Source organism: Phalacrocorax carbo, chromosome 6 (assembly GCF_963921805.1).
Source record: "Phalacrocorax carbo chromosome 6, bPhaCar2.1, whole genome shotgun sequence".
Taxonomy (NCBI): domain Eukaryota; kingdom Metazoa; phylum Chordata; class Aves; order Suliformes; family Phalacrocoracidae; genus Phalacrocorax; species Phalacrocorax carbo.
In genome coordinates, this window is record NC_087518.1 from 30187434 (window position 1) to 30201594 (window position 14161).

The 14161-nt window shown below is 42.3% G+C and overlaps 2 protein-coding genes across 2 annotated transcripts in view; both read left to right on the forward strand.

Moving 5' to 3' along the window:
* Positions 1–10420, forward strand: part of NIBAN1 (niban apoptosis regulator 1) — a 69253-nt gene extending 58833 nt beyond the window's left edge. The window contains 5 exon segments of the mRNA XM_064454383.1: positions 1796–1906; positions 2512–2619; positions 5013–5124; positions 6025–7690; positions 7692–10420. Of these exon segments, the coding sequence (XP_064310453.1) occupies positions 1796–1906; positions 2512–2619; positions 5013–5124; positions 6025–7690; positions 7692–7719 (2025 nt within the window). The 3' untranslated portion in view covers positions 7720–10420.
* A 458-nt stretch (positions 10421–10878) lies between these two features.
* The window catches only part of EDEM3 (ER degradation enhancing alpha-mannosidase like protein 3), a 34593-nt gene continuing 31310 nt past the window's right edge, over positions 10879–14161 (forward strand). Inside the window, exons 1-2 of the mRNA XM_064454384.1 lie at positions 10879–11180; positions 13443–13488. Of these exons, the coding sequence (XP_064310454.1) occupies positions 11026–11180; positions 13443–13488 (201 nt within the window). The 5' untranslated portion in view covers positions 10879–11025. The remainder of the gene's footprint in view (positions 11181–13442; positions 13489–14161) is intronic.

A 14161-nucleotide genomic window follows, 5' to 3' on the forward strand; every position in this document is an offset into this window, starting at 1 on the left:
AAAATATATCCCATACAAACCAAGTGGGGTTCTCTTCCTGAACAGAACATGAGACAAAATTAGCAATAAATGAATTAAAGCACAAGTTGTTCTAAAAATGCTGTTATTGCTTCTCTCTCTTTAAAAGGCTGGTGTTTCTCATAAAAATAGTGAAGTAGTTTCACTTTGTGTCCATGGACATTTATTTTATTAACGAGTAAGGTCAGACATGTCTATGCTGGTGTAGTTGTAACACAAAAGAATCATTTGGCTTAACTCTAACTCAGGTGGAGGCTGGAGCAGGATTCCTTGGCTTGGGAGCTTGGCATCCTCTAGTGGCCAGTTTTAGGAAATTTGGGAACACGATGGTCAACTGGCATAAAGCAGCTTTAGTGACTTCACTAGAACTACACCAATTTATGATTTGCTTCAAATAAAAATTGAAATAAAAAATGAGTAGTTCATCTTTTAATTAGCCTCAGACTTAACTCTACACTGATCCTGTCTTTTTCATGTATCCAAGTTCTTGCAGTGCATGAGCCTTTACTGTACAGCCTTCTGATGGACACACAAATGGACTAAACCTCCATCTTCTCCATTTGCATTTATAAATGGCCTGTATAGTCCAATCCTACATTATCTGCAAAGTCAGTTATAAAAGTCGGCCTTCAACATTTGTCACCACATATTTTAATGAAAATGTTACTTGCCGAGAAGGAATTAAAAGCATATCTTACCAATAAGTATGTAGATATTAAGTTACAAACTACAAGAAGTCCTCTATAGTATGTGGCTGTCTATGTATATCAACTGGGATGGTCCCAGGTGGTGCAAAGGAAGACCAGCTGTATGGACAGCCTCCCTGTGGATGTCTCTGTACTTCTCTAACAAGAATACAGTAAAACCTGAGTGGAAACACATACCCTGAAAAAGCAAAGCCTCATTAAGTAGACATAACTGTGTGTAGAACAGTTTTTCTGAACTATCTTTTCAGAGTAGGGGGTTTAATATTTTTAATGAATCTCTGGATAACGTGAAAATATGGCAAATGCCAGCCTAACATAATTCTGTGAGAAATTATTGCACTCTGTGTGATTTTTGCTGATAATTATTTGTATTATAAGGAAAGCTACTGATTAATTAGTTTTTAAAAAACCTTATCTGCAGTATTAATGACTAAGACCATTAGAACCCGGTAGGAGTCAATGGGAGTCTTCTTATTAGGGATGATGAATTTTGTCTATGGCCTTTATGCACAGATGATCGATTCTACTTTTTGTCACCATCAGTTTGGGTGGTGACATGAAATATATACGAGAAAACTATGATAGCATAATAATGATACCAAGGCTTACTTTTCTTTATTTATTGCAACATTTCTGTGCATGTTAGTCTTCAGAGAACTGAAATACAGCAGAAAAATTTTGGACAATATAAATGAATGTACTCTGAATAAGTTTGCTGATATAACTGTTCGGTTAGTTCCATTAGCACACTTCCTAGTATTGGCCTGCCCATAAACTGAAAATAGAAGTTGAGGTAGTTTAATTTTCTTATTCTCTTGCATTAAATGATCTTCTTTTTTGTTTCCCATTCCAAAACTGTGTTGCAGTCTAAACTAAACAAGTCTTTTCTTCACCTTCCACAATCATTTAATGTACCTGAAATATTTATTGTTTTCAGGCCGCCTATTCTTTCTTCATCTCACCTTCTCAAAAATACATTTTAAGTTAGCAGTTACATTTATTGTGCTTCTTTACATATGTAGGAATTTTATGTTACTGGTCATTAACGGATTTTTAATTATTATTTTTAGCTGATGGAAAATGCAGTTTATACTTTTGAGCAGTTGTTCTCTCCAAGCCGCCAGGCAGACTCAGCAAAAGTTGCAACAACCATTGAAAAAGTCAAGCTGAGAGTACTGAAGGTAAATGTGATGTTGCGGTATTTGCACAGAAAGACCTTGGGTTCTGCCTTTTTGGAAACGGAGAATATAGTTTATGTGAATTTATCTCAGTATTTGAAAGAAGATATCACTTCCCATCCAGCTGGAGATATTGATTCGGTGGCACTTAGCAAACCTGCTCATTTTGGGGTGTGAAACCTAGTTCTGGGCAGGAAACTGTAAAAGTACTTACATGTGTAGACCTTCTAACTGCAATTAAATCAGTTGGAGATGATGCTATGGATCTGGGTAAATCAGTTTTTAGCTTTATAATTAGCCTGCCCCTGTATTCATTATTCATGGAAGAGGCAGTGCTGAAATACCTGGAGAGAGCAATCAGGGGGCTGTTTCTAGCCTAGGTGAAAGAAAAAAAAAAAAAAAAAAAAGGGAAAAGAGATCCAGAAAACCAGCTTTTAGAGTATTTTTTTAAAAGCTGGAAATTCAAACCTCTGAGCGTGCCTGTGACGTCGTATCCTTTGGGATTCATCCATCACCAGTTACAGGTTAACTAGAACCACTTCCTCCTATGAGTGATTAATAACCTCAAACACATTTGGGCTTGTTTCTCTTTTTGTCTGTTTTGACAGCAATATGATTATGACAGCAGCACTATCCGGAAGAAGATATTTCAAGAAGCACTGGTACAGATCACTTTGCCCACAATGCAAAAGTCACTGGCTTCAACATGCAAACCAGTAGGTTTCTGTGATTAATAAAAAAAAACCAATATTGAAAGGCGAGGAAGGATTAATACCTTGGCAGTAAATCCTAAACTATGTAAAGCTGTTTTCTCTCGGAGAGTTGTGCAGATTGGCTGCCTGCTTGGCCAAATGATGCTTAGATTTGCCAGTCTGTGAGCTGATGTGGCAGTAGGAAGATTTCAGGAAACAGGGAAACTGTACGTGCAGCTTGCTTTCTCAAAGATAGTTGCAGACCTTTGCCCATCCCACTTCATTTTTTCTGATGCTGTGAAAAGCTGAAATCAGGACTCAATAGTCTGACAACTATTACGTAGTTACTCTTTCTTGCAGCGCTGGATGCACAGGGGATCACTCCTCCTAGTGTGTGTGCCCGCACAGGGTTAGTTGCATAATTTATACAAGCTCTACATACATATTCATTAGTTTTCCAAGAAAAGATATACATATTCATTATTTCTCAATAATTCATTATCATATGCAAACGTTCTTTGCTCATGCCTGTTGGTGTCTCCGGGTGGTCGTCAGGGGTCTCTGGATGAAGGATATACTCTTCCTCACTGTGTCTGCTAGTTAACTTTTGCTTTTGCACAAACTCAGTTCTGAGATTACGTATATACTGTCCGTGAGGGATGGACTGTTCTTGTTTAGTGTTTTGCTCTGCAGTTCCTTATCTTTATGGTTCTGTACAGCTGCTTCTTCTAAGGTCAAATGTTGTTGTCGTAGATTTGTTTAGGCACTTCTTGTCTTAAAGCCTTTCTGACTCCCCCAAAGCAACAAGTTTTAGTCATAACAGTTCTAACTCTGTGACTTCCCTAGAGATCTTGAAGTCCAGTCAAACTGGACTCCTCTTGACAGTTATGGTTATAGGTTATGAGCTTGTCTTTGTGTTCAGCAGCCCTGTTGCAGGCTGAATTTCAGCCTGTGGGGGAGGGCACTTTCCTCTTCAGCAGCACCCTGAGGCACAGCTGTGACCATACACAGCCTCTGCTGACGGCCTTCTTCAAATCCAAATGCCTGCTTGGACAGCAGGAGCAGCAAGCAGACAGGCCGTGCGCTTGCTTTCTGTGATTTTAAATGGAAGCAATTGCGTCAAGCATCAGGAAACAAACATACAGAGACGTTCTTTGTTGCCCTTAATCATACGGGTAGGTTAGTTCTCAGCAAACGTGGCTGCCAGAGTTTCATGGAGATGTTATCAGTGTGGCTATGTCAGGGGCCAGCTGGAATGCTGTTCACCTTGGCTCAAAACAAATAGTCTTCACTCTTCTTGACGCCCGTGCATACCCTCTTGCATTTTCACTGATCCTGCTGGAAGATGACTGCCCTAAGCCACCCTGCTTCTCTGCCCTTTTGTTTTCCCTTGATGTTCATCATATCCCTGAAGCTACAAGCTCTCACCAGGGTGTGCTGCTCCTGCTGATCCTCTCCAGCTTGTGTCAGTTCCAAAAACAAGTTTAAAAAGAAGTGTTTTGCCAAGTTATGCTTGCAAGTCTTTGAGTATGGATTATTAAAACTTACAACTTTCAAAAATATATTTAAAATCACACTCTTCCGTATGTCGCTCTACTTTCTTTACTATCCCCAAAATAATACTCTCTTGTAGATCGTCAGCAGTGCCTTCAGAGATGGTGTATGCGCAGGGCAAGCATTTCAGCACCTTGAATATATGTAGAGAGGATGGAGTCCCACACTGTGTCTCTGTCATACGGGACAGAGGAAGCAGTGGTGGTGCAAACTTCCCACAAGCCCTTTCTGTTTGACTTCGCAGAAGCATTTTGCATTGTGCCTCTGCAGAAATGAGCAGCCAGCTCTACAAACAAACGTGTGGCACGGCTGACATGTCTGGTCAGGTCTTTTACTTGAAAACCTCCAGATGTCTCTATGTAGGTGCCTCTTCTAGAAGTGGGCAGAGGTCACTTAATATACTTTTTATAAATCACTAAGCAGTTGCTTAGTGATTATGACTCAATTATTGTCTAGACAGTCTATTGCATATAAATCAGCAAGCTAAAAATGTTACACACCTATTAGAAAAACAAAACCAAACCCTGAATCTCCCATGCTCACCATGGGTTTGCCTCCTCAGATGAACAGCGAGCAAGGCATTTCCTCACCAGCTATTTATTTCAGAATTGTTTATTATTGTGTAGATGACAATGACCTATAGTGCTTTTGAATGTAATTGTAGTGCAAGAATAGTTTAATGAGTGCATAATAAACTGTGAACGTATGCAGTTCATTCAGTCATAATTAAAATAGTCCACCTCAAGAGCCAGCAAGGAGCATTGCAAGACCTGCTAGATGGCATCTCCAAGGTGCTCTGTTGAAGCAGAACTCTCAGAATGTCTCATTTTTATATATCTGTTCCTTTGTTTGTGTCTGCACAGGAGCTGCAGAAGTACGAGCAGTTTATTTTTGCTGATTACACTAGCGTAATCCAAGTAGAGAATGTGTATGAAGAGATTTTATATCAGACAGTGCTTGAAGAAGCCCTGAAAGGTGAGAACATTCTTGAGGTGACAGTAATACTATTTCAGCTACTGGCCAGTGAGCACTTGCTTGAGAGCTTCCCAGAGTCCTAAGCAGGCTGTTCCAGACCGAGGTCCCACTTTCCTGAAGACTGGTGGTTATGATTCAGCTCACTGAATGTGTGTGGCGAGCCCTAAAGTCTGAATTGCAGCACAAGGGATAGCTTGGCACAAGCCTGCTTCTGATGAAATGTAATTATGCCAGTTTCATTTCATCTTGATTCCCTGGGCCAAGGAGTGAAATTATGCTCGTTTGCAAAGACTCGGTGATATCTAATGGCAGTGAAAATTAATTTCCCCAAATGAAATGTACTGCTGGATGCAGTTTCCAATAAACCACTAGTGCCAGTGCAGTCCTCCCTGCAAACCCCTCTGCTTTTGTGTCAGAAAAGGAAACTATTCTTGATGGCATATATAGATATGTAAAATACTTGTATCTCTCCGGATCCATCTGTCTCTCTATACCCTAGATAAAAGACAAGCCTCTGGATTGCACAATAAGCTTTAACGGCTCCTCTTTGGCAATCCTATTCAAAAATATCAGTATCATAATTAATGTAAAGAGCACACTTTTATTCCTATATTAAGTGTAAATACTTCTGCATTGATACATTACCTACGTTCATTGCGGGTCCTTTGGTAGTTTTCCATTACAGCAGTGCTTACGTCAATATTGAAGGTCCCTTATTCTGAACAGATAAAACCCTCCCCCACCCCAAGAAATGTAAAGTAAAAAAGCAAGTTGAAAATGAATATCAAATCTCTGTAATATCAGAACATATGACATTAGAAACTTGGGAAAAGGGTGTACCTTTGTCAAGGTACCTCTGTCAGTCTTTCCAAACGAGTGTAATCTTTCTGTTTTATCTAGTGATAAAAGAAGCTGCCATTATGAAGAAGCACAACCTCTTTGAAGATAACTTGAATTTGCCCTGTGAAAGCGTGTCCAGCTTAACGGACCTCAAGACCCCTTCAGGATCAGCACAAACCACTCCCGCGAAGAAGCCTTCCGCCACCCGAGCCGAGACGTCAGACCCTGAAACTCAAAGTGATGAAACACTCATTGTGACGGAAAAAATTTCTTGGGAGAAGGATGCTGATGATAGAAAGTCATCAGGCAAAGAGGCAGTCACTTCTGTTAACACAGCAAGGAAAAGTGAAGAAGTGGTCAGTACAGACATTGCTGAAATACAGGAATCCCTTACAGCTACCTTTAAAAAACAAGAGGTTGCAGAGGAAAAAATCATTTTGGAGAATGAGGACACAGTGAAAGCAGAGTGTGCAGTAAACACTGAAAAAGAGCTTAAGACACAACGAGAAGCCGTGGAGGAAGAAGTGTCTCATGGGACTGAAACTGCAGTGAAAGATTTTGGAGCCAGTGCTAAAAAGGACTTTAAGGTACGTGAAGGAGCAGTGGAGGAAAAGGTGACTTCTGAGAGTCGATCAGCAACGGATGCTGTGTTCATCAGTGGCACTGAAAAAGAAAGCAAAGCACAGGAAGAAGTTGCAGAGATAAAACTGACTTGCCCACATGATAATGTAGCAGAAGCAGAGATTTTAGGGAATGCAGGAAAGAGAATCAGCGTGGAAAAAGAATTATCTCAGAGTGAATATGTGGTAGGAACAGGGTCTAAAGAGGACAGTAAGAAAGAAAGCAAGGGCCAAGGAGTAAGTACTGAGACAAGGGTTATTTCCCAGGATGAAAACACAGGGAAAGGAGTGTTTGGGGATAATGCTGAAAAAGAAAGCAAGTCAGAAAAGAGTTGTAAATCCCCTGATGATGTGAATGAGATAAGGAGTTTGCTGATGGTAACAGTTGAGATACCAGCAGGTACTCAGGCTGAGAACATAAAGGAGATTTGTGAAAGTGAGATATTAAAGTTGCAGGAGCATGATAAAAGGATCGACAAGTTGAGCGAAATGGCTGCAGCAGAAATTCAAGTGAGCCAGGCGACGGTGAATAAAGATGCAGCAGAATGTGCAGAGTTCAAGGAGGACCGGCCATCTTCATCTAGTTTGGGGACAGATGGTATGAATTTAGAGAATGTGTCCCAGGCGGCCTGCCGTATGGCAGAAGCAGAGTGGCTGGTAGAAAACTCAGGCACTCCTCAGGAAGCAAAGGCAGGGGTGGATATCAAGCAGAGCGTTTGGTACACAGATGTGGGAAGCCTCCGAAATGATAGATTGCAGCCAGAGGAACACACTGAAAATGTGTCTGAAGGCAAAATATTAGATGGGGAGGAAGGAGGAGCAGGGAATAGCTGTGCTGTCCTGGTGGAGGTAGGGACTGAGAGCTTTTTTCATAATCCTGCAGACACAACACAAGTGCCCGTTCTGGATACAGAAAACCCAAGAACAGGACTGCTAGACCTGCCAGTTTCTTCAGTGCCAGAGCAGGGTGAGGTTAGCACCATAGAGGTCACAGGAGATAGAGAGGCTGGTGGGTATGAAGAGAAGCCAGAAGATGAATCATCTTCACACACAGAAATAAAAAGCACAGAAGGAAAAGATATTTTCACAGAAGAAAACAGAGAAGAGTTATGCACAGCAAAACTCTGAAGAGTAAGAAGTGTTCTTCAGCCCAGCCCTGCAGGATTTATTTACTCCATTCATCCCTGTTTAATTGTGAATACTTAACTTGGGTCAGGGCTAGAGGAAATGGGCTTTGTTGTGGTATCACCAGCTCTTGCAGCTTTAGCACAGATCCCTTCCTGAGTGATGGCTGATAGGTTTCTTTTCAGTTAAAGCCCTCACTGTTTAAAACCAGGCTACTGTTGGGGAACCTCATCTTTCACTTAAATTTTTCTACCTTTTATGGTTATAGAAAAAGTCTGAAGATGTGACCACTGAATGCTTCAAAAGCAACTCACCCCCAACTAGAAAGTCATTTTAACAATTTAACTGTTCTTAGTGGTTTTGGCAGGGCGGTAGCTCGTGATTTTTAAATGCATGGATTTGACAAGTACTGCTATGATTCTTAAGGGGTTGGTACATACATTGCTATTCGAGGAGGCTTTTAGTATTTGCATGCAGTATATGGGAAATAAATAAAACTTTCAGTAGTTCAACAGAACCAAATAGTTAATTTAGTAGGTTGCTCAAAAGCCACACTTTATGTAAACTCTGCAAACTGATTACTTAATTATTTTAAAGTTGTGGCAGATATTAAAGAAAAGCAAGTGTTCTGATTTTTTTTCTCTTATTGCTGTATTTAAAATGGGGAAAATATGGGAGCAGGTTTCTCAGTCCCACTCTGCACTTCTGGGTTATATAGCCTTCCAGAGCACTTTATGGCTATTTTATTTTGTTTTGTTTTATGGAAGGGAAAGATGAGAATGTTTACAATAACTATAACCATTAGGCAGCATCCTTCTGTTTTACTTCCCACTATAAAATATATTCACTTACAGCTATCTAATAAAGAATATTAAAAGCCCTGACATTCTCATTCTTACTGACTTGAGTTACCCAGTTCTCTAGGCCTTTTTAGGTGCATAAACTATGTCATAAATTGCAGTCATTGAAAATATTATAATCATCGCATAGGATTTCTAGTACAGATGTTAACTGAGGCAAAAAGCAGCCAAACATTGTGCTTAGACTTGGCAGAATCACGTTTCCAAAGCATTAATTAAAATGAGACCTGTTGCTTTCATAGCCAGCATATTATCATCTCTGTCAAATCATGATCTATGCCAAAAGTTGCTTATATGCATTATTTGTATGCACAATTTAAAGACTGTGCACAGTAAAGCTTGGAAATGAAAAACAGCATTTTAATAAATTGGGCTTTAGAGATCAAGACCTCACTTTAGAGGTCACTTTTAAGGCACCTTAAAAATTTGGACTGGTGTTTTAGACTGTTTCTAAATAAATATAATACAGTACAGGGCAGCAAAGATTAATGATAAATACTAGTAAGTAGAAGTTAAGTACAGTAAGGACTGCAGGATTTATGCCTATAAAGATATGGGAAGAAATAACAAAGTCCCGAGAACATAATACTTGTTGGCATTTAACTTCAACAAACTGTGCAAAGTCTATTATTTATGCTCTCAAAATATGCTATAATACTAATAGAATTGACACTAGAGGAACAGGCAAATATTACTGCATACATAAGGAACATTGTTGAGTAACTGGACCAACCGCAATGTCGCTATTGTAAAATAAATGAAACTCCTACTTTTCCAGAAGCCGTATTGCGGTATACAGACATTAAGGTCACAGATGTTTTCCTTGCAAAAGGACTTTGACTCATTTCCTCCTTATATTTTTTCGTGCAAAAATACTAATTTGTAAACACACAAACCACTGTCAGCCAATTTTTTTACAAATCATTAGTTCTTTCAGTGAGCTACTTTTTTTTTTTTTTTACAAATCATTAGCTATTTCTTATTGGTACTGAACGTTAAGTGACTTCAGATTTATAATGTGCTTTACAGTTAAGCAGCAGCAGTCTCTTGTAGCCATGCTAAAATTAGGGGACTTTTTTGGATACAGTGTTTTGTATGAAAGAGGACAAGGAGGACAGCAACGGTTACTGTCTGTGAAAAAGGCTGCAGCCTCCTACAAATTAGATGCATGTGCACAGAAAGTATTTAGCATAAACATTCCCACCACAGTAAGTTTTGAATTATTTCTGTGGCAGTCTTAAATCTGGGTAGTATTTTCCTGTAATATTAAAGAACTGAGTTGTTGAATTCAGATGGTCAGCATATTTGTTTTTTATAAGTAGGATGGGAAAGAATGGGGAACATTTAGCCTGTACATCACCTAGTTCTTCAATTTAAGTTCCTCATGGCTAGGGGACTGGGTTTTTTGCCTTTGTGGATACCTTCTGTACATTCAGATGTTTGCAAATGGGTAGAGGGTAGTATTGTTCTTGTCTTTAATCAGACTTGGGTAGAGGTGACAGCGATTTAGAGGTCAGCATCTGCAAGGTTACCTTGGAACAACTGATCAAAAATAATAAGCCACCGAGTCACTAATTTTTGCCACTTTCTTGGTATTTCCTTCACTTACCTGGGATGAATTATTTGTCTTGTTAACTAGGAATAATAATACATCACGTTTCACCACGTGGAGGGCTGCGGGTTAGAAGCACAGCAGTGCCTTCAGGGGAACGGGCCAGGATGGGGTGTGTTACCCGTTTTATTTCATGGGATTGACAATTTTAAAGGACGGGGTATGAAACACATTGTATCTTGCGTATAACTTTGTAAAAATGCTTGTCGGGGGAAATAAAAAGCAGCTCATCCCTTCCATTGCTAGGTTTGTGTGTGTGATGATTTGATGCGGGGGGGAAGGTATATTAAAAAAACATGCCCTTCAAGCGGCTGTCGTGGGGTCAGCGGAGAAAAGGCTTGCCTGGCTCCCGCCCCCGGCGGAGGGCCGCCTTCCCGCCTGCCGGAGCGGCCCCGGGGGGAGCCGGCCGCCCCTTCCTGCCTCTTCTCCTTAGGGTCGGCGAACTACAGCTCCCGGCATGCACCGGGGCGGGCGGGCACCGCCGGGAGCTGTAGTCCGGCGCCACCGCGCCTGCGCGCCGCTCCTCCCCCTCCCAGCCCTTCCGTTTGTCCACGTCGCCCTCTAGTTGCCGCCGTCACGTGGCGGGCGCCCGCTTCCGCCCTCCTCCCTGCCCCCCTTTCCCTATTGGCCCGGCTCGGGCGGCGCGTGCGGGGAAAACCCGGAAGTTGGCGGCGCGAGGTGGTTTCCTTGGCTACGCCACAGGAAAGCGGAGGGGGCCGATCCCTTCCGCCTCCGCCTCAGTGCCGGGAGCTGCGGCCGCCGGGCGGGCAGGGCCAGGGCAGCGGGATGGGCCGGAGCCGGAGCCGGGGCCGGGCTTAGCGGCAGCGGGCAGGCGGCCGCGGCCATGAGCGGAGCTGCGGGCGGCCAGGGCGGCGGCCGGGGGCCCGGCGAGAGGAGGCCGTGGAAGCTGCTGGTCCTCATCTTGCTCTCCGTCTCCTCCGTGCGGGCGGCCGCCCCGAGCGCTGGGGCCATGAGCAAGGAGGAGAAGCGCCGGTTGGGGTGAGCGTCGCCGCCCGGGCTGGGCCGGACCGGGAGCGGGGGGTGCCAGGGTGGGGGGTGGGAAGGCCGGCGGGGCCAGGCTGCTCCCGGTCCCCGTGCGGGCCGGGCGGAGGAGGCTGGTGTGGCCCGGGCCGAGCCCGCTGCCTGCCGTGGCTTCGCTGTGCCACGGCGTCCCCTCGCCGCGCCGTGGGGGGGGGGGGCTCTTCGCTATCCCCGGGGTTTGGGCCTGGGTTGAGGGGTGTGGATGTGCCCCCCAACCCGGCAGAACTCCGGGAACGGCCCTCCTGTCCCTTCCCGCCTCCCCGGGAAGCCTCTGGGGGATGCGTGGTATTGGTCTGCCTGTGTGGGAGACGGGTCGGGATGTTGGGTTAGGTCGCCAGGGCTATTTGGGGCAGGCAGCCCCTCATCGCCGCTACCTGCGGGGTCAGGCCCTCCTGCCAGGCCCTTGGGAGCTCCAGTTTTGAAGATTTCAGCCAGTGGTTGCGTGTAATTATAGGTTAAAAGCGATCAAAGGTAAATACAAATCCATAGTCGGTCTAATCATGGCTATGCCCCTGGAGCATGCAAGTGTTTGAGAGTCATAAAAAAGGTAAATGTTTACGTGTGTTCTTGACTAGATCCTGTGTATAAGGTCAATTATGTTTGTCCCCCATGCATGTGCTTGTAAGAAGCTCATTCTCTCTTAGTATAGTTTTTATTTGAAGGATAAGGATTACAGTATAGGTGGCAATGTATCACACTGCATGGAGTAGGACTATTTTAGAGAAATATGTAACTAAGCATCTTATGATCTTAGTGTATTACTGGGGCAGTTCCATCATCATCCTCTTCCCATCTACTGGTCCGTTGCACAGAATAATGATGCAAAAAGTCTGCTGGAGAAACATTCTGGATACTGTTGTGGGTGTTAATTGTTAGATGTAAGTTGATATTTGACTCCAATGTTTACAGTTACTGGAGTTTTCCATCTTGTGTTCTCAGGGTACTTTGTATAATGTTTTGTACGTTTTCTTCATGTGACTACATAAGGAGTTTAAATTTCATTTAGCAATTGGTTTTAAAATTTTCACATTCATAACTTGCAATCCCTATATTATCTGATGCCCCTGGCACATGCAAGTAATGTTTTGCCACGGTCTGTATTTGAGGATGCCGAGCTGGGTTATTTCTGAATAACAGCCAGTAATCTGTGTATTTATTTAATGACTGGATCGTACCAGTCACAGAAATTCTTTCAGATAATGCCCTGTAAAAGTAAGTTGCATGTAGAGAAATAAAAGTTTTAAGAAGCTTTCTGTATACTATATCACTGAACAGCATTGTGCACTTAGTGCATCTGAACACGGCACTCATGCCAGACCCTGGGGTTTTGTCTGCTGCAACGAATCCCAGAACTGCAGGCTGGATGTTGTCTTTGAAATACCCCCAAAAAAGCATCATATTCTACTCTTTTGATGACTTAATGCATTTAATGAGTTAAAACTATTTCCAAGTCATTGAACTAAATCATGTATTTAGAATATAATTGTGGTGTTCTTGTCTCTGTTATGTTCAGTCTTATCAGCAGAGATTGTGAATTATGTTGATAGTTGCTTGGAATTTGGCATGCTCTTTTGCCTCGCAGGGCTCCTCAGTAAAACAGTTGGAAGCAGTGCTGTCCCTAAAACAAACAAACAAACAATAACCACACAAAAAAAACACCCCACCAAAAAAACCCACGCCAGTGCTTTTTTATATAGTAGCATTTATCATCTTGACTGCTTTTCAAACATGTGTATCTACAAGGTTTTTCTTTAGTATTTGCTTGCCAAGACTTCTAATGCGAGGAAGAGGTGTAGCTCATAACTTATGGTCCTCTTCTGAATCACAGACAGGAATTTATGCTGTGTCAGTTGGTAGTTACAAGCAGAATATAATTCTGTTTGCCGTTTTTGGCTGAGCATGGAATGTGTCCCATCTTTAGCTTTAATGTGTTGGTGACATCTACAGCTATTTATGGGGAAGCACAGGAGGTTGAAAGAGATCCCCACATAATTAATTTCGTGTTAGGTGAATAAACAGCCTTGTTTTTCTGCAGTGAACGAAAGTAGCCGAATTGGGAACAACTATTATGCTGTATTTAATTTACTTGAGTAGAGTATGTTAGTAGAGGACCTGGTAGTGATATTCAGATATTAAAGTGTAATACATCTTGCTCCTCTGAGATGGTGTGTGAAAGACCATTGTGGGGCAGATCACTAATGCTATTTCCTTTTTCTTTAGAAACCAAGTGCTTGAAATGTTTGACCATGCATACAGCAATTATATGGTAAGTAAAATACTCGTTTCATTTTTTTCAGAGTTGTTATTGCTGACCTGGGAGAGAAAGAAACATGCAGCACTAACACTCTATAGAAATAGCAGGGAGGTAGGGGCGAAAGCAAAGCTAAAATAAATGAGAGCACCTGTATAGCCTTTAAAAAGCAATGAACAAATGTTACTTTCAGGAAGAGCAGTGTCAGGAGGCAGGAGGCTTATGACGGCTTTCAGAACGATAGCTAGGAATTGCTAGCAGTAACTGTTAGCGTGTGCCTGATCTTTCTCAAACCAATTTATCTCGCATCAAGCTGTGAACAGTTTTTGTCTTTGGTAAAGTACGTGGTTTGAAATTTCAGACTCCTGAAAATACTAGGAAAAGGAAGCTCAAGACGACCTGTCTGTGGTCATCAGATTCTGGAGAATACAAATTGATCTTGCTTGTTTTGTAGGTAGAAATTATGTACAGTATTTCTTCTGTGGTAAGATATACTAAATGGTAGATTTTGTAGCTCTTTTACAAACAAACACTCTTTGTAGAACAAAGTAGAACAAAAAGGGGATCTGGTGTCATATATATGCGTTACAGCCTCTTCTGGGTATGTGATTGTCATATGACGGTGAGCCACACTCGCTCTGGATTCTTTTAATATGACTTGTGATTTTCTGTGCAGGTGTCTTCATGT